Source organism: Callithrix jacchus, chromosome 1 (assembly GCF_049354715.1).
Source record: "Callithrix jacchus isolate 240 chromosome 1, calJac240_pri, whole genome shotgun sequence".
In the NCBI taxonomy this organism is placed as follows: domain Eukaryota; kingdom Metazoa; phylum Chordata; class Mammalia; order Primates; family Cebidae; genus Callithrix; species Callithrix jacchus.
Genome location: NC_133502.1, coordinates 134,383,728 through 134,404,092, shown reverse-complemented (window position 1 = coordinate 134,404,092; position 20,365 = coordinate 134,383,728). Strand labels below are relative to the sequence as shown.

General features: G+C 40.1%; 1 protein-coding gene and 1 pseudogene across 4 annotated transcripts in view; one reads left to right on the top strand and one right to left on the bottom strand.

Annotated features, from left to right (window-relative positions):
* TEK (TEK receptor tyrosine kinase) overlaps window positions 1–20,365 on the bottom strand; it is a 120,615-nt gene that overhangs the window by 16,786 nt on the left and 83,464 nt on the right. Inside the window, exons 12-16 of one of the 4 annotated variants that reach the window (XM_035307320.3) lie at window positions 15,670–15,957; window positions 7,670–7,969; window positions 5,737–5,891; window positions 3,973–4,183; window positions 1,507–1,617 (exon numbers count right to left, since the gene is read on the bottom strand). In XM_035307320.3, coding sequence (XP_035163211.1) covers window positions 1,507–1,617; window positions 3,973–4,183; window positions 5,737–5,891; window positions 7,670–7,969; window positions 15,670–15,957 — 1,065 coding nt within the window. The remainder of the gene's footprint in view (window positions 1–1,506; window positions 1,618–3,972; window positions 4,184–5,736; window positions 5,892–7,669; window positions 7,970–15,669; window positions 15,958–20,365) is intronic. The other 3 variants (XM_035307326.3, XM_035307344.3, XM_035307353.3) reach the window with 3 other exon arrangements.
* Window positions 9,350–10,014, top strand: LOC103793463 (NADH dehydrogenase [ubiquinone] 1 alpha subcomplex subunit 5 pseudogene; annotated as a pseudogene).

The window sequence follows — 20,365 nt, the reverse complement described above, 5'->3', positions numbered from 1 at the left end:
AAAGCTGCATTAATATTTGTAGTTTATTCTCTCCCAAAAGACCAATTGCAACCAAATGAGGTAAACATCACCTCAAGATTTTACTGTCCTCAGAATAAAACAAAAGATGAGGCTTACAGCTGGATCACTTGGCCATTTCTCTTCTTATCTCCTCTGAGTGCGAAGTGCCTGGGTCCCTCACGGCCAGCATTCTCTTAGATCTGCAGCGGGGTCAGCACACTAAAGCCCCAGCAGAGTCTTCTTTGTGGTTTTAGGCTTTTTCCAGAAAACTGGTTTATTCTATCCACCACCGCCACTTGGCTTCCTGTCATAACACCACTTGCCCTGGGTATCCAGAGAATCTTTGCCCTTTTGTACTGTGTCTTTGTGGGGTTTGAACAGAAAGTCAGGCAGGTTTTAAGAACACTCACCATGTTTGTGGGAGTGCCATCAGCAAGGACAGCAGGGTGTGTGTGTGGGGGGGTGTTTAACTTTCATTTATACTCCTGTCCCATGCTGATTATTGTTTTTAGGAAGTAGCTCAAAAAATAAATGTCATTACTTCATTATTTAACCTAAGGGACATGATCTGGCTTTCAGAATTACACCCTCATTGGTTCATAGAATGATATATTGTTGGAAGCACCAGTATTTTTAGTTTAATAAATTGAGGAAAGGGAAGTAGTCTCTTCTATTGTTGCTATTTGTCCTGCAAAGTCAACAAGAGGCTGTCAAGTCTGTAAAATAATTACTGCATGGAGCTTTTCGTGGGAGCAAAGTTTTCCATGAGAAATGAAGTTTAAGCACAAATTCAGAAGGACAAGGCCATGCAGCTTTGCAGAGGTAAACTCATAGAAGACTTTTGTCGTTACCTACACCCTCACCACTAATTTCACACATTACAATAGAAAATGCTCAATAAACATTTGAATTAATAACATAAATTTAACTTTAAAGGCATGTGCAACATAGGATAGACGTAAAGCTCCATGGTAATTGTACATGAAAGCACTCTACATAAAAACAAAGCACCATCGCATGAGAGCTTATTATAATTATTTTAAAAATCTAAGCATCCTCAGTTTTCATATTTCAGTAGATTGCTGGCATTCATGCCTTTTAACATTCAGAATACTCGTCCTTGGGTTTCCAGGAAAAATGTAAAGATAGGGAATTAAGAAGAAACTGATGTTGGGGGCTGCCCTACTATACTTTAGTAGTGGTGGTAGTTGAGAAAATGTCTGGATGACCAAGGATGGGGCAGGGAGGAGCCATGAATACCTTTGTTCAGTAATGTCTGAACCGCCTCAGAGGCTAAATAGTCCAGCCTCGGTACCTACCTCCAAAACGATGGCAAACCTCAGCACAATCTATAAATGGGACTAGAGAGACATTCAGATAGAATATGCAACTTTTAAAAAATAAGCAACATTCTTAAGATCATTATCTTTCCTTATATCAGTATGAAATATATCTGTTTTATAAAAAAAAAAATTCGGCAGGAAAGGCAGGAAAAGAGCATCTCACCTCGATGTTCACATGCTCCTAAGAGATTGATGATGTTTGGATGGTGTCCAAGTTTACAAAGGACTTCCAGCTCTCCTGCAAAGTCCCTGTGATCATCTTTAGAGGCATATTCTGGGAAGAAAGTGAAAAGTTGTGGTTCATCCTTGTCACACCTTTTCAGAATCAGGTGTCCTGTCCTGCCCCCCACCAGAACCTTCAGGTACCCTCAGTCACCATCAACTGTATACAGACTTCTCGAGTAGAGTTTCTCAGCAGCCTTGGCACTATTGATACTGGGATGATCATTCTTTTTAAGGGGTACTGTCCTGTGCATGGTAGGATGTTTTGCAGCCATCTTGCCCTCTACCCACTATGTGCTGATAGGCAACCAAAAATGTACCCAGATATTGCCAAATGCCCCCAGAGGCAAAACCACCTCTGGATGAGAACCAACCAGTACTCTAAAGTTTTCTTGTTTAAGCTCCTAGATCCTCAGGTAAATGACTTGGTAGAGGTGGAGCTGTACCATCTTTTAGACGTTAGCTCTTCCAGCTAAATCTACCATCCAGAGACAACTAAGCAATAGAACCAAAGTTTCCATGAAACATCACCAATAATGCATGCATCTTTGTTCATTGATTGTAACTTATGTTTTACAAATCAGTCTTAATCTGGTTAATTGAGCTAAACAAATCAAATCCAAATGGTGTCTTATGGAAGTTGCATGGGAATCAGGAAACTGAGTTGCATCTGCTTCTATTCCTTTTGCCTTGTCTCTCCACTAGCACTCTGACCAGAGGGAGAAATCACCAGGGACCAGACTGAAGAGAAGGCTATTGGTTGGTACATAAACTGATCAGTCTTGTGTCGGAGACAATGAGCTATGCTGTTTTTCAAAAAAAAGCACTGGGTGGCAAGGGTAGGAGTGGGGTGCTAGTGGCCATGGACATGCCTGATCATGCTTAGAAACTGACAATTGTCTCAGGAGGGGCTAAGGGTACCCATAAGTCAGGTGCTCTGTTCAGACTGCAGAAGCCTCACTGAAGGTCAAACCTTGGGAATAATTTTTTAAAGAAGTTCTTTACAGGGAGGTTGTCCGCTTACTTCAGTAACTGCCCTTCTTTGGATGCAGAGCTTCGCCTGCAGGATTTCTCTGCTCTGGTGCCTTATTAAGCTCTTTTCCCTCTTCACATGGGCACAAGACAGAAAATCAGGCTCACATCAGATCCCAATAAAAACTGCCCTCCTAAGATTCTACACCCCTCTCCTCTCACTATCCTCACTGCTCCCCAAGACTCCCTGTGACTAAAGTAGCAAAAGAGAAAAGGGATTTCTGGCTGTTTTGCAAGTAGTTGATATTGTTTTTAAAGAAATATATTGCTGTTTCTAATCATAGATATATTTTGTTTTGTTGTTCTTAACAATGCAGAAAGCAGAGATGATTTAATATGATTTAGATTTAATTCGCAGGCTCAGTATTGTGTCCAGAAAAAAAAAATCTGCCAGCATCCTTAGAGAGCTCTTAAGATGGAGCTGTACAATGATAACGGCTAGCTCATCACGTTCTGTGATTTAATGCACCCCATGCCAAGCCTGTATTCTCTAAAAGCAATAGTGCAGCCTCACATTCAAGTCTTACCAAACTGCTTTTTCACACACAAGGGAAGACAGCTAGCTAATTTGCCAGTGAACTAGTCATTCTGCTTTCTCTGAAGATATTTATTAACAAATATTAGACGGGTAGGTACCAAACAGTCTTGAGATGAACAAAGCTGGAAAAGATTTAGTTCTTATACCTTAAATCAGTGGTTTTCTCTGCAAACTTGAGTGTACAGAGGAACCATTGAGAAAGTCGTTTAAGAACACAGATTTTCTTATGCTACCCAAGAAATTCAGATGTTGTCAAACTGGGAGTGGAAGAAGCCCAAGTGGATGCATTTCTAACAGTGTCCCCAGGAATTTACATACAGTAAATTTACATATAGTAAACCTATGTAGACTGTGGTTTGCAAAATGTGGTCCCCAAACCCACAAGATAGCATCACTGGAAAACTAATGAGAAATGCAGATTCTCTGGCCCTTTTCAGACTGACTAAGTTGGAAATTGTGGGGTAGGGCCCAACAGTCTGTTTGTAAACAAGCCTTCCAGGTGATTTCAATGCACACTCAATTTTGAGAAGCACTACATTAAGAGAAACAATCACGCTCCCCAAAACTTCGTCGCATATGACCAAGAATCTACAGTGTCACATCCCAATGAATCAAGGCAGTGATATCTAAATGGCTCCTGCCTTTGTATTTATATCCTGGCTATCACGGGCTCAACCTCAAAGGAAGCATACTCTTCAGATGTACCTAACAGCTACATCTGATACCATGCCAATGTTTAGTTTAAAGAACGTAAGACCATAGAGGAAAGAATCAGCAGGAAATCAAGCTTTCTCCACACCCTCATGCAATGCTGACTCTGTCTGGTCAGCCACTGACCTTTCATTCTCTTGATGGCAGCATCCATCCGTAACCCATCCTTCTTGATCCGCGCCTTAAGAACTTGGCCAAAATTGCCCTCCCCAATCACATCTTGAAATTTGATGTCGTTCCAGTCAAGCACTGGATAAATTCTAGGATCTGGGTTGCTTTTGACCTTCCTGTTTAGGGCCAGAGTTCCTGAGTTGAACTGCACAGCTGGTTCTTCCCTCTGGCAAAATAATTGTTTGTAATCGTTATATGTTTAAAATGTTGATAATCATTTTATGTCAGGATTTTTCATAAGTTCAAAGGGGCATAATATCTTCTGGTTGGTATCCACATCAGATGAAAAAAGAAATAGTATATTTAATTGTAGGCTGGAAAGGGAAATAGGTTTCATCTCACAGGCCTGTCCTGATAAACCAGCTGCCTATAGGGCTGCACAGGCACCATTCTGGGCTGCCCTGGAAAGGCTCATTGATTAGCAATGTCTGTAAAGGGTGAGGGAGGACAGAGGAACAGTACATGGGCCACGTGTTTGCCATCCTTGCATTAGTTGTATGTGAGTTCCCCACAGGGCTGTGAAATGAACAAGTGTTCAGTTCTGGTTTGGAAACTAGCTTGGAGATCCCATATGGGGCTGCCACAGGATGTGTCTCAGTGACAGCTTTCTTAGCATTATCTTGATCCTAGTCTACTTTTACTGCACATACTTTCCCTTTTTCTTGTCCTAAGGCTTAGAATCTGTAAGTCCACTCTGGCCACAGGATGACTGAAGCTTAGAGCTGAACTCAACACAGTATCTCTTTCTCCTGACTTCAAAAATAGCTGCTAGTGCTACCTTGAAAAAGCACGGGCATTTTGACAGGCTCTAGCACTCCCAACCCCCTTGATGGTCCCCCCTCTCCAGTGACAGCCTGAGTTGAACCAGCTCCGGCATGGAGTCAGATGGTGAAGTTCCTCTTGTCCTCCATGGAGGGGAATCTTGGAGATTCATGCACATAGGGTACACCTCACTTGAATCGTTGCACTGAATGCATTATATACAGAATTGATATAGTCTGTTTCAAATTAATTTTACAGGGCCTGAACCCACAAACTAGATAAATTTTCAGGCTTTAGTATACTGAAATAACTCAAATAAGATGCCTCTTGGTGAAGTGTGATTTTATAGCCCTTTGCTACTGGTTAGAATTCCTAGTTGAAAAAAAATGAGGCAGCACCATGTGCCAGGAACCCTGACATCAGACTGAGGGTACACAGGAATGGGAGACACACACACGTATATACAATTCTTACACATTTGAGAGGTGATAAGATTGAGGGAGTTATTAGAAAGAAATGGGAACTAAAAATCGGCAAATGGGGGAAAAACCTGTCTAATGTAATACATGACTACTTATCTCATTGAGGTCTGGTTACCCTCATGTCATTCCTTACCAAAAATGTTCAATTCATTCTACTGCAAGGTATCCTCTCTCGGGATTTATTATTAGGATGACCATACATCTCATTTCAGCAGGCAGGGGCATACCTGGTTTCCTGCAAAATTTACTAAGAGCACCCTTTTCACTCTTAAAATTCTTCTGGTATGGATAAGAAATTATATAGTCATACTTTTTATCTTCAATTTTATAATGGAAGCCAAAGAGAAGATGAGACTTGCCTAAGGGAAACATTTGCTTTACAAGTAAATTTCCTGGTCCGTATCTTTAAAGTGAAGGTTCTGCCTGTACTTGGACTTGCCCTTATTAGCTAGCTAGTAGGAAGATGCAACACTACCACGTTTTGGAAGGCTTGGGCCATTCTCCTTTGGACATTTGCCCTCTTCAATTGCAACATGATCAGAAAGGCCAACAGCACAGTCAGGCAGGTCATTCCTGCAGAGCCAAGGATGGCTATAAGCAGCATCTTCCCCCCGCTGAGGTCCGCTGGTGCTGTGCAGAAAGACAGAGGTGAAGCAGGTAGGTTAGTTTACATAGAGAAACAGACCATCACCGTCTTTGGGAGAAGACACAGTGTAATGGGAACTTAACGGCAGCCCTAACCCCGCCACCTAATCACTCCATGACCTCAGGCTACTCCTTTATATTCTAAAACTCAGTGGAGATGAGTCTGACTCACAGGGTTGTTACAGGATCTTTCAAAAAAAAAAAAAAAAGAAAAAGCATGTGCAAAAGTGCTGTTACAATTGGCAGTGTGCTAATCATCAGTTATCATTTGCTCAACTTTTATTTCCAAGTAGGGTCCCAAGCAGATGAACAATACTGAATAACAGGGAGAATGACTAAACCTCCCTAAACCTCAATTTCCCCACCTAGAAATGTTTTAAAGTTCGATTATGCCAAGAGCTTAGAGTCTATCAGATATTTTGTTTTGTTTTTCTCGTTTTAAAGAGTTAATGAAGAAAACCTAAGGATACCAATAGAAAAAGAGAGGGAGGAAGGGAAGGAGGAAGACAGGAAAAGACAGAGGCAAAAACACTAAATTTAGGGCTTACGTCAAAATAAATTATAAAGACTGTGGTCTAATCTCTCTACTTCTTTCCCTTATTTAAATTCAAATAAAATTAATAAATGTTTATTAGTATTAGCACACAGAACATAATCCCATCTTCTTAAAAGTATCCCTCCCTTCTCATTTATCTTTCCTTCTATCTCTATATATGTACAGATACAGAGATGTCTAGAATGATAAGAATTTTTGGTTTTGTCTTGTTTTAAAATTTTTCTCTTGGTATTTTATGTATAGCTTGAATTCAGGAAGTTACATTTTACCAGAGCACAAGTAATCACAAAATTGGAGCATTCACTAAGAGTCTGACCTGAAAACCATGATTTTCTCTATTGAGCAGATTCTTCATTTCTTGAACATTTCAAAAATGTTTCAAAGAATCAGCACTGTTAAAGCGACTTGTTTGATTTTGTTTCTTAAGGTCTAAGTAATCCTCCAAGAGAACTGAGAAGTTTTTAGATTTAGTTATAGCATTTTCTGTAAACATAGACCGTAATCCAAATCATAAATTTTCAAAACTTGCCTCTAACATGCCTCTATACACATTCTCTAGCAAACATTGTACACAACACAGAGATCTGGGAGGCGCCTCTGCCCAGACTTGAAGTCAATCCTCCTGCTGCAGCTCCACCCACACGGGGCCTTTGTTCACTTAATTACACTCAACAGATTTTATCAGTCACAAACGCTGGGCACACTATGGTATTCTGAGAGGACCTCTAACTCAAATCGCAAACTATTTCTGGGGTTGGGGTTAGTGGTGGACATGGAGACCTAATAACCTACATCAATAAAGTAGAAGGAAACTCAGAATTGCACAGTGTCATCCAAGCTAAAAGAGGAGTGTGTGAGGAAGAATGGAACATGGTTCCTGGAGCCTTCCCCGGGAGCTCTTGCTCAGCCTGCCTTCTATAAGCAGCTCCCACATTCTTCTTTCTCCTCAGAATTAAAGTTCCTCAGGGCTTTCTTCTTAGATTGCTGGATGGGGTATGCTGATAGACTGATCTATTTAATAATAGAAAATGGACCAACAGGGGTCCTTCTTGGAGGCATTTGATATTAAGGACCTCTCTGTAAATAAATACCTGTCCATTCAACCACCGACCTTTCATAGGTTTTCATTTCACAGGCCTGTCCTGATAAACCAGCTGCTACAGGGCTGCACGGTAATCCTATGTAAACACCTGTCCATTCAACCAACCTGGAGATTCTGGGAGGGTCACCAGTTCATGAGAAAAGGCTGGTTTGCTTGACCCTATGTTGTTCTCTGCAAAAATGTCCACGTGGTAAGCTGTTTCAGGCTCTAGGCCCTTGAGCTGATACTGAGTGATGGTGGCATTCTTTATCTTCACATCAATGTGCTGGTCTTCATTCTTGCCTTGAACCTTGTAACGGATAGTAATAGAAGAAATAGAATAGCCATCCAATATTGTCCAAGAAATCACAGCAGAGGAGTGTGTGATGTTGGAAATCTTGATTTTTTCTGGTTGAGGAGGAAGAACTAGAAATTAAAAAGAAAAAAGATTCACTGAAGATACACTACCACATTAGATCATTATGCTTTAGAGATAGGGTTCATGTCAGCTCATACACCATGAAAGGCAAACAGATATTTTCTCAGATGTTATCCCAATCAACTGGTAGTGGCTACTTCAAGTCCATGAAGACTTGAAAGAGTGGCACAAGGAAATGACAACACTCATAACATCTACTGTCATCTTGACACTAAACGAAGGCCTTAAAAATTCTGTCATTCCACAAACCTGTATTTATTATTCTTGATGCTGGGAAGAACGGAAAGCTTATGAGAGCTAGCATTTATATAGTGCTTACGATATGGGAGGCATTGATCTAGGCTCTTGTATATATTAATTCATTTCTTCTTCATAACAGTCTTGCTGTAAGTGCTTAGGTCTGGAGAGATTAAGTGACTTAGCCAAGGTCACACTACTTAACAGTAGTTAAGATTCACACTACTGTTAAGTAGAAGAAACAAGATTCAACTCCTGGCAGTCTGGCTCTGTAGTCCATAGTCTTAGCATCATATGGTCTGTCCTTGCTCTAAATTTATGGAGCAGCAAGCAGGTTAGTGTATACATGAGAAAATGTGCTAATAACTTTCAGTGGACAAAGTATTATAGGGATTTGGGGAAAAGTGGGGTCACATTCCATTCAGGGTCATAGGCAGGATGAGAAAGAGATGCCTTGAGATTTTCCACGTGTGAAGATGACAGGCACCTCATCATCACTACATTCTCACTCAAACTCGAAAGGGCACAGGTCTTAGAAGGGAAGTTCACAACTTGATAAAGCCTAAGCCTATTTAACCCAGGAAAAGAATGAATTCGGCTGGGCATGGTGGCTCATTCTATAATCCCAGTACTCTGAGAGGCCGAGGCGAGCAGATCACGAGGTCAGGAGATAGAGACCATCCTGGCCAACATGGAACCCCATCTCTACTAAAAATACAAAAATTAGCTGGGTGTAGTGGCACATGCCTGCAATCCCAGCTACCCGGGAGGCTGAGGCAAAATCACTTAAACCAGGAAGTCAGAAGTTGCAGTGAGTTGAGATCACACAACTGCACTGCAGCCTGGCAACAGAGAGACCCCGTCTCAAAAAAAAAAAAAAAAAAGAATGAATTCGAGCTCTTGTTCTTAATATTCTCTGTACCTTATATTATGAGGCTATTTACAATGTGCTTCCACATGCAGACACTCTCTTGACTTGTATAACCACACAGTGCTGAGGTTCTTATGCTCCACATTTTAGAGACGAGAAAACTAAGACTTCAAAAATTTAAGAGTTTTGTTTAGATGAATAGTAGACATAGGCTGTTTCATTCCATACACCATTGTTTTTCCACATGAAAGCTATCGCTTATAAGCAAATTAGAACCTTTGAGAAGTATCTCAAGGTACATCCTTTCTATTTAAAATTTTTTTCTTGGTCATTGACTCATCGGTGCTGTCATGGCAGGTGTGCTGGAGAAGACCACGGGCCTTGTGGGATCGGCTGTGTGCAATACTCCACACGAGAGGCTAAGAATATTGTACACAAAGATTCTTGATGTTCTTGAGGATATCCCTAAAAATGCAGCATATAGAAAATATACAGAACAGATTATAAATGAGAAGCTGGCTATGGTTAAAGTGGAACCACATGTTCAAAAATTAGCAGACCAACTTCAAGGTGGTCAATTAAAAGAAGTGATTCTTCAGGCTGAACGTGAACTAAGACTAGCAAGAAAAATGGTGCAGTGGAAAACATGGGAGCCATTAGTGGAACAGCCTCCTGCCGATCAGTGGAAATGGCCAATACAATTATTAAGTGATTTTGGTGGGCTGGTGGGAAACCAATGTAATGAAATGTTCTGTTCTATTAAGAGCGTGTTCATATTATTGGCACAATCAAGAAAACTGATATAGAAAATATCTAGGAAACTGTTAAAATTAGTGATTATGATAATTTGGTCATGTGAATCCATTTTTGATTTGTAAAGTAGTCACACAAATTATTTCAAAGATGATATTTCTATGAACAGAGATGTCATGGGAAGATGTGAGAATTAGAAAAATTCCTACAGATCTTCAATGTAGAGGCCATAAACAAAAAGTAAAGATTTTTTAGTGGTAGGTTCAATATATCATTCAATTTTTAAAATTATCCTGAAGAAGAAAAGAAAAGGTCCTTAATTATTATGGTCTAAACAAATTTATAGATCACTGTTTGAAGTAAAAAATAAGAGTGATATTTTCAAATGTGATAAAATAGCACAAATGGCTGGTAATAAAATTTGAAATTATGGTTAACCTCCTTAACTGTGATCTTACAGATGTAAAGTAAAATTTAAATATATAGTTATGGTCATTAGAGAGATGCAAATCAAAACCACATTGAGATACCATCTCATGCCAGTTAGAATGGCAATCATTAAAAATTCTGGAGACAACAGATGCTGGAGAGGATGTGGAGAAATACTTTTACACTGTTGGTGGGAATGTAAATTAGTTCAACCATTGTGGAAGACAGTGTGGCGATTCCTCAAGGCCTTAGAAATAGAAATTCCATTGGACCCAGCAATCCCATTACTGGGTATATATCCAAAGGACTATAAATCATTCTACTATAAGGACACATGCACACGAATGTTCATTGCAGCACTGTTTACAATAGCAAAGACCTGGAACCAACCCAAATGCCCATCGATGATAGACTGGACTGGGAAAATGTGGCACATATACACCATGGAATATTATGCAGCAATCAAAAATGATGAGTTCGTGTCCTTTGTAGGGACATGGATGAACCTGGAGAACATCATTCTCAGCAAACTGATACAAGAACAGAAAATAAAATACTGCATATTCTCACTCATAGGCGGGTGATGAACAATGAGAACACATGGACACAGGGAAGGGAGTACTATACACTGGGGTCTACTGGGGGGAATAGGGGAGGGACAGCCTGGGGAGAAATGCCAAATGTGGGTGAAGGGGAGGAAGGCAGCAAAACACACTGCCATGTGTGTACCTATGCAACTATCTTGCATGTTCTGCACATGTACCCCAAAACCTAAAATGCAATAAAAAAATAAAAATAAATATATAGTTATATATTGATTATAAAATCCGTAATGCCATTTTGTTTTAGTCATTATTTGAATTATACCATTTACTCTGTTTTCTTATAGTCTTAATTTTATTACATTTTGTTGAAAACCATCAAATCAGAATACATTGTACAGTTGAAGAAACTGACTTGGTACTTGAAAGAAAGATTTCCCATTGCATAGGGATACTTGGAAAAACTTTTCCTTTTGTTGCATTTGTGAAAGTTAGTTTTCTGGCCCATAGCATTTAATTTTCTTAACCTAATTACATCAGGATAGAGGTAGAATTTCTGTGAAAGAAGAGACATTAAGAGTTTCTGAAATTTATATCTGGCATATGGATAGGCATATATTCAAAACATCTTAGTCATACGACTATGAATTCAAAGTGGAATCACTAAGTAGTTTGTAGTACATTTCTAATATAAGTGTAGGTGGGTATCAAAATAAGACAAATGATGTTCAGGGGAAGAAGTTAGCAAGCTTAAGATTAAGCAAAAATAAAATTACATGTGTTTTTGCCTTTAAAAAAAATGAAATTTTTTTTCTTTTCATTACATTGACTCCCCCATGTTACTCCTTAGGGGACTATGGCAATTTATGGGAATTTGGTATTGGATTTTGAACCTTCCAAATCTGATTGTTATGTTCTATGTCTACCAGGTGGTACAGTATCCAAAAATCACAATTAATCAACAGTATGTCTTTCTTTACATCCAGTACCAAATTTTTGTATATTTTTATAAAAATATACAATAGCCTTTCTTCCCACAGGAGATTAAAGGGGTAATAGAAATACTAATATTTTCAGATTACTACGTTCACATATTTAATAGTTGTGGCTCAAAAAAATTCAACTTCATAAACCGAGGTCTTCTAAGCCTGTCACAAAAAGCAGCAGTGTCTTTTAGATACTTGTTAGAAAAATAATGAATATAATGTGGTAACAACTAAAAATCATAAATTTGCATCTACCAATTTATCCATTTTATGCCTGAAAGGAGTCACTCTTAGGGATGGCTCAATAAACCTCTGACTTAAATTCAGTGGGTCTGGACCCAGCAATCTACATTTTAGCAGGTTCCCTAGGTGACCCTAAAATAGATTCTAGAATCCTGTAGGAAACACTAATCAGACCTTAAACAATTTAGAAATGGGATATCACTACTAAAGAACAACTAGAACCATAGTTGCTTTGAAGCAGTGGGTTGCCCATCCAAAGAGACAAGTGGAAGACATTTGTAGCATGGCTGGGGAAAAAATAGAACAAAATGAGGGTTAGAATCCGAATCCCCATGCCGTACTAACTGCATAACTTTGGGCAAGTCACCTGCCCTCCTCTGTGCCTCAGGTTCCTCATCTGATAAATTTGATGGTCATTCTTACTCTACCTTCCTCAAAGAGTCATTGTAAGAGTCAAACACTCCCCAGGTAAATGTTTTCCAACGAGAAAACCTAACACACATATATTATTTTTAATATGATTGGGGTGATATGCCAAATCTAATTCACTCCACTTTTTACCCTTGGACCAGATGGAATTGCTAGGCTGGGAACCAACACAAATTTTATAACTGGAAGTATTAATTTTACTTCTGAACATTCATGATCAGCCAATGACAACGCAGCATATTAACAAATATTTTCAGGTAAAATTGGAACGTTCTCATTCACATCCTCCTTCCTCTGATTTCCTGACCCTATAGGGATCAACTCCTACCCTGCCATTCCTACATCCCTACTACCACCACCAATACTGACCGTCCATCAAATTTCATACAATCATCCAAGACAAGTCAACTCCCAGTGACTATTAACTGGTTTTTGTTTAATCCTAAACTATGATACTGATAGTGTGATTTTGAGAGTAATCATTCTAATAAGGATGAAACTTACATAGAATAGTGAGCACCTAGGATAATTTTGAAATAGGAAACGGTGATTCACCCCAGAGTTATCAAGACATTTTATGAGTCTATAGTTAATTTAAATATGCTGGAAATGGCACAGGAACAAACAGATCAATGGAAGAGAACAGAACATCCAGAAATAGATGCAAAATGAATATGAGAACCTGGCATATGATACAGAAAGCATCACGACTCACCATGGGGACTATTCAATATGTGGCACTGGGAACACTGACTTGCCATATGTGAATAAATAACATTAAAATAAAAATAGTAAAATATACTAATAACATTCCCCCCAAATAACATTCCTACATCTTAAAAACCTAAATACACAAAACAACACTAGCACGAGTAGGAAAAACAGAGAGAATATGTTTTTGACCTTGGGATAGGGAATAATTCCAAAATGCAAAAAGTAAAAATCATAAAGGCAAATACTGACAGGTCCAATTGCATCAAAATGTAAAGTATCTGTGGGTTAAAAACCACCACAAACAAGGTTACAGTAAAGGGATTAGGAGAATATATTTTGCAATTAATATTTAGATCATACAAATAATTTTTACAAATCAGTAAGAAAGGCAACCTATTCTAAATGAGCAAAGGATATCAATAAGTGTATCAAAAAGGAAGACATCCAGTGAACAATTAACATAAAAAGATGCTTACCTTTGCTAGTTATTAAGGACATCAAAATTGAAATCAACAATGAGGTACCATTTTTTGCCTTTGAGATATGCAAAAATAACAAGGTGTGACACTATCAAGTGATATAGATATAGGGAAAGGATACAGGTACAGAGAAGGGTATAAGGAAAATGGCACTGTCATACACTCCTGAACGTAGGATACACGGACTAACCGCTTTAGAGGAAGGGAATGAATGACAAGATGCATTCATAAGATAGAATATTATGCAGAAGTCAAAATGGCATGCATCAAAGCTAAATAAATTAATATGGATAGATAAAAATCATAATGTTCATTCAAAAAAGATGAATGATATGTATGCATATGTATACTTTTAGATATATTAATATTATAGAATATTGGGCTGGGCACAGTGGCTTAGGCCTATAATTCCAGCACTTTGGGAGGCAAAGATGGGAGGATTGCTTGAGCCCAGGACTCCCAGACCAGCCTAGGCAACATAGGGAGATCCCATCTCTACAAAAATTTTTTAAAAAATTAGTCAGATGTTGTGGTGTGTGCCTGTGGTCCCACCTACTCAGGAGGCTGAGGTGGGAGGACTGCTTGGGCCCAGGAAGCCAAGGCTGCAGTAAGCTATGATGGCACCACTGCTCACCAGCCTGGGCAACAGAGGGAGACCTTGTCTCAAAAAAAAATTATACAACATTAAGTGGAAATATACTTAACAAACTCTTATTTTTGGTTGTCTCTTGGGAGAGGGGAATAGAAATGGAATAGGGGTAACAGTCAAAGGGAGATACTGACATATCTGCAGTGGGTTATTACCCCGTAAGGCAACAACAAATGCTGAAAGCAAATGTGACAAAAAGTCAACAGTTGTTAATTCTGGATGGTAGGAATGTGAGTGTTTTTATGTTACTCTTAGCATTATTCTGCACCTTGAAAGTTTCACAAAATTGGAAGACAGTGTGGCACTTCCTTAAGGACCTAGAAATAGGAATTCCATTTGACCCAGTAATCCCATTACTGGGTATATACCCGAAGGATTATAAATCATTCTATTACAAAGACACATGCACACATATGTTCATAGAGGCACTGTTTACAATAGCGAAGATCTGGAGCCAACCTAAATGCCCATTGACAATAGACTGGACAGGGAAAATGTGGCACATATAAGCCATGGAATACTATGCAGCCATAAAAATGATGAGTTCGTGTCCTTTGTAGGGACATGGATGAATCTGGAAACCATCATTCTCAGCAAACTGACACAAGAACAGAAAATCAAACACTGCATGTTCTCACTCATAGGCAGATGTTGAAATGAGAACACATGGACACAGGGAGGGCAGCATCACACACTGGGGTCTGTTGTGGGGGAATAGGTGAGGGACAGTGGGTGGTGGGGAGGTTGGGTAGGGATAACATGGGGAAAAACACCAGATGTAGGTGAGGGAGGGGATGGAGGCAGCAAACCACATTGCCATGTGTGTACCTATGCAACAGTCCTGCATGTTCTGCACATGCACCCCAGAACCTAAAGGGCAATATATATATATATATATATATATATATATATATATATATATATATATATATATCCTGTTTTCAAGGGCTTTCAAGAATAGTTACTTGGTTTTCAAGATTAGGAAACATCCATCTGGACTTAATTGACATCTGTGTACATGTAGATACATATGATAATCCTTAAAAACTGCCCCATAAATAGTTCAACAAGCCCTAGAAAACCTTATTCTTGTTACTAATTTACTAAATAAACAACTGCACACCAAGGGAGGGTAAATTTTAGCACAGCCCTGCCCGAATTATTGCAAATCCAAATATATGGGGCTTTCTTATACATTGCAAGTTATTAAAATGATCAGGTGGAGGGCACTAATTAGCCTTCTGTCATAACTACCTTTCTTTCATAATTTCAAATGGTCTTGAAGTGATGTTACCAAATTCGAATGGTGATAGCCCCATATTGCTCAGAGGAGACGAGCAGAATGAGTTACTTACTGTCACTAAGGGTCCAAGCAGTGAGACCTTCACTCCATTCCCCCTGGGCCTTGGTGTTGACTCTAGCTCGCACCATGTACTGCTCCCTGGGATGTAAGTTGTTAAGTAGCACCGAAGTCAAGTTGCCTGGAACTTTAATATTCTGCTGATCACTTTTTATATGCACAGACCTCCTCTCCACTTCAACATAAAAGTCATCTTCTGAGCTTGGAAATATTGGTTGCCAGGTCAAATTTAGAGTGGTCTGACTTTTAGGCAGGAGATTTAGACCTCTTGGAGGAGGGAGTCCTAGGAGAATCCGGAAAAATCATTATTTTTATATATAGCTGATAGGGTTTGGATGAGTGTCCCCACCCAAATCTCATATTGAAATGTAATCCCCAATGTTGGAGGTGGGGCCTGGTGGGAGGTGATTTGATGATGGGAGTAACTTCCCATGAATGGTTTAGCATCATCCCCCTTGGTGCTGTCCTCCTGTTACTGAGTGAGTTTTCACAAAATCTGGTCATTTAAAAGTGTATAGCACCGCCACCTCACTCTTTTGCTCTGCTTTCACCATGCAAAGTACCTGCTCCCACTCTGCCTTCTGCCATGAGTAAAAGCTCCCTCAGGCCTCCCAAAAAGCCAGTACTTCCTATAAAGCCTGCAGGACCATGAGCCAATGGTTACTGTGTTACTGTTTGGGTTGGTAAAAAGCCAAACATCTTTTCTTCTATTACACAGTCTCAGGTATTTCTTTCTTTTTTTTTTTTTTTCCTTTGAGACGGAGTTTTGCTTTTGTTTAAACAGGCTGGAGTGCAATGGCGCGATCTCGGTTCACCGCAACCTCCGCCTCCTGGGTTCAGGCAATTCTCCTGCCTCAGCCTCCTGAGCAGCTGGGATTACAGGCACACGCCACCATGCCCAGCTATTTTTTTGTATTTTTATTAGAGACAGGGTTTCACCATGTTAACCAGGATGGTCTCGATCTGTTGACCTCGTGATCCACCCGCCTCAGCCTCCCAAAGTGCTGGGATTACAGGCTTGAGCCGCCACACCCGGCCATAGGTATTTCTTTATAGCAATGCAAGTACAGACTAATACAAGGGCAGAGGCAATGACAGCGCTAAATGGTACCTTTGAAGAGTAACTCTGGCTCTAGAAGAATATACAATTTCATAAGTATCAAAGAAACACAAGCAAGCAGCCATAGGAATCTCTTTTTTCCTACCAAAATAATTCATTACATTATTTATAATAGCAAATAACTGGAAGAAACCTAAACACTCAAAATAGGAAGCTGCTATCCTAAATTATGATATAGCCATCCAGTAGAAAAATAGATAATTAGGAAAAGTATGAAAGCTTAATAAAAGGATTCAAAATATGTAAGCTCTAGGTGTAACTTGGTAAAAGTTTTGTCTACAATGGTGAAGGATAGGAAGGAAACTGATAATCAAAACAGTAGATCTGCCAAGGTTATGGGATTATGGGTGAGTATTTACTATTTCTGTTACCATTTTGAGCAATACATTGTAAAGCAACTTGGGGGTTCCTTCCCCTTAGCAAGAATTTCAGAAGTCACACAGCTGTGGCGGCAGGGCCAGGCCTATTCCTGCTCTGATCACATCTAGGTATTTGCTATGACTTCGATGCCTGGCCACCCACAGGAGCCTGCACCACCAAGACAGTCACTCAATAGAAACAATATGGATTTTAAAATCCAAAAGACAGGAACATACACTTTAGTTTTGCAACCTTGGGCAAATTCATAATCTCTCCAAGTTCACCTGTAAAATGAAATTAAAATATCCATCCTGCAGACTCAGGAGTAATAAGGAGACAATGGATGTGAAAATGCTTGGAAGGGGTCGGGGGCTCTATTAACACTGGTTTCCTCCCTCCTTTCCTTCTTTCAAGATGTCTTATGTCACTGGACCAAGGAAGAAATACTGTGTTTTCAGTGAAATAGTAAATTGATTTTTAAATTCCAGATATAAAGTCCTTCCAAAATGTAGGATAGGGATCCTCTAATTCATACATACTCAGTAGGGACACAGTCACCCTTAGCAATACGTTTTTTCAAAGGTTGGAAACACTGCTCTTACTCCTGGTTTGAGGTGAGAGGAAGGGTCTATTTCCATCTATTGGGAATTAAGTCCCACCAGCATGCTTCCAACCACCCTCAGACTCGTGAGAACCAGCAGCCAGGCATACATTTGCTTGGCATTATGCAAAAGGCCTGATGGCCCTTTCTCTGTAACCTTTGCAAATGGAGAGAGGTGACGTCAACTCCTCCTGTTAACCCTGAAGTTTAACCTCCAAAACAGCCACCCAGAGTTGGTTTAGGCAGGTTTGCAATGACAAAGTAGAATGGGGAGTTGATCTTTTGGAGAACACATGTACACCTCCTAATCCTGTGCCTGGTACAGAAGACTAACTCAATAGTTATTTCCCCTTTTCCTTCCCTTTGGGAGCATGATTGCCCCATACCCCTCCCTGTCTGCCCGTTTCTGCAATGTGTTCAGCAAGTGCTCTCTTCCCTCCCCTCCTGGACTCCCTGGCCTTCACCACCTCAATCAACACACATAAACAGTGCAATTGCCAGACGAAATGAAAAGCAAACATCAGCAAAATTCAACTGATGGGAAAAGAAGAACCTTCAAGAATTCCCTTCCCGCCTACCCCTGAGAACTACTTTGAAATATTCTGAGAGACCTTGCACATCCTGGCTGGAACATATTCTGAGGGCTGAAGACAGTACAGTGTGGGGCTGTGAAGTGTTTTATGTTCTGTTCCATAAATACTTTCCATCTGAGTCAGTTTATGACCTTCCCCTTTTGACTCGCCAGCACTGACTTGAGAGAGAATTAATTACCATATTTGCCTTTCAGCAGCAATATGATGACATATCAGGGATCCCTTGGGTCATGGCTGTAGAGGTCCCTTTTTCCTCTCTCTATAGTTTCTGGGTTTATTTTGCATATTCCCAACCTGGTGGGTCCCCAATAAGCCATTTACTTGTGTGTAATGCTTCTACAAGCCTCAAAGTAGCTTCTGAGTCTGGTTTAGCTCTTTAAGGATGCTGCCAGTAAAAGGAAAACTAGGTGGGTGGAGTGAACAAAGGATGATTCTGGTAAGGATACGCAGTCTGCAGAAGAAAAGTGGATGGTCTTCGTAGCTTTCTCACTGAATCATTACATATCCTTCTACCTTTAGTAAATGGAGTAAAACATAGGCAAATTTGTGAATTAGTATAATAAGCTGGCGTTGGGATCCTAGGTAGAAATAATAATTGGAGATAAAAAAGGATATGGAGCCTGGACTGGAAGAGGTGGCTCATCCCTGTAATCATAACACTTTGAGAGGCCGAGGCTGGGGGACTGCCTGAGGCAGGAGTTTAAGACCAGCCTTGGCAACATAGCAAGACCCCAGCTACAAAAAATTTTAAAAGGAGGCTGAGGCAGGAGGATGACTTGAGCCCAGGAGATAGAGGATGTAGTGAGCTATGATCAAACCACTGCACTCCAGCCTGAGTGACAGAGCAAGATCCTGTCCCTAAAAGACAAAGATATGAAACCTGAAGATTTAGTACAGTGATGCATCGTACTGATATTAAGTACACTGAGTCTCTGCTTTGCAATCTATAAAATAGAGAAGTTGATAATTCTTACCTTCCTAAGTGATATGAATTACATATACATGAACTTGAAGGTATAAAGCACTGACCAAGAGATAGTAACAGAATGGTTATACACAGTGAACAATTCAAAGAGCCAGGAATGGAACCTGACAAAAGATCACTTCGGTGTTTCAACGGAGGGTACCTGGGTAGCAGAAGGCCAGAGGTCAGGTTAGCATCAAGGAAGATTCACACACTTAATTAAGGCAATCGAAGGCCAATCAATACCAAACACCACTGATAAATCAAGAAATAATTTTACACATATTATCCAGAACATGTGGACCCAGGACCAGCAGCATCAAGCATCACTCGGAAACCTACTAAAAATGCAAATTATTGAACCCCAGCCTTATCCTCACCTCAAAACCACAGAATCAGAAACTCTGGGGATGGGACCCATAAATATGTTTTAACAAGCTCTCTGGTTGATTGTGAGGGACACTTATGTTTGAGAAGCACTGATTTAGAAAAGGGAGGTAAATATGGTAAGAATAGCTTAAGGAGATGGAAGGGGCTACCTCTAGGAAGCCGGACTGGGAGGTGAAGGATGGAGCAGGGGAACGCTGTTCTTTAGATAAAATCTTCTTATTCTATTTGATGTCATAACTCTGCACATGAATTACTTGAAAAATTAGAAGTTATTTGTGAAAATAAATAAACTGGGACTTCTGAAATGTCTGTGGCAAGAGCCTGGCCTGGGCCCCTAAGATGGAAACAGGAAGCAAGTGATAAAATACGGGAGCCGAAACTCAGCACAGTTGCTGCTGTGTAAATCCCAGCTCCTAGGGGATGGCTTTGCCTTCCTGAAGGCTCAACTGCTTCCTTCTCTGTCCCTGCAGAGGGCTGCAGACCCCCTCCCCCAGGGAGACAGACCAGGAGTCTAACCCAAATAAAGGAACAGTTTGGCTTGAAGTTGCTAGCCTTCCTGTCACTTTCCCACCCATTCAAAAGCAAACTCCTGCCCCCTCTATCCCCACCCACCCACTCACCCACCACCACCCTTCCTGATCTTCCTTCCTCTTTCCCCTTCCT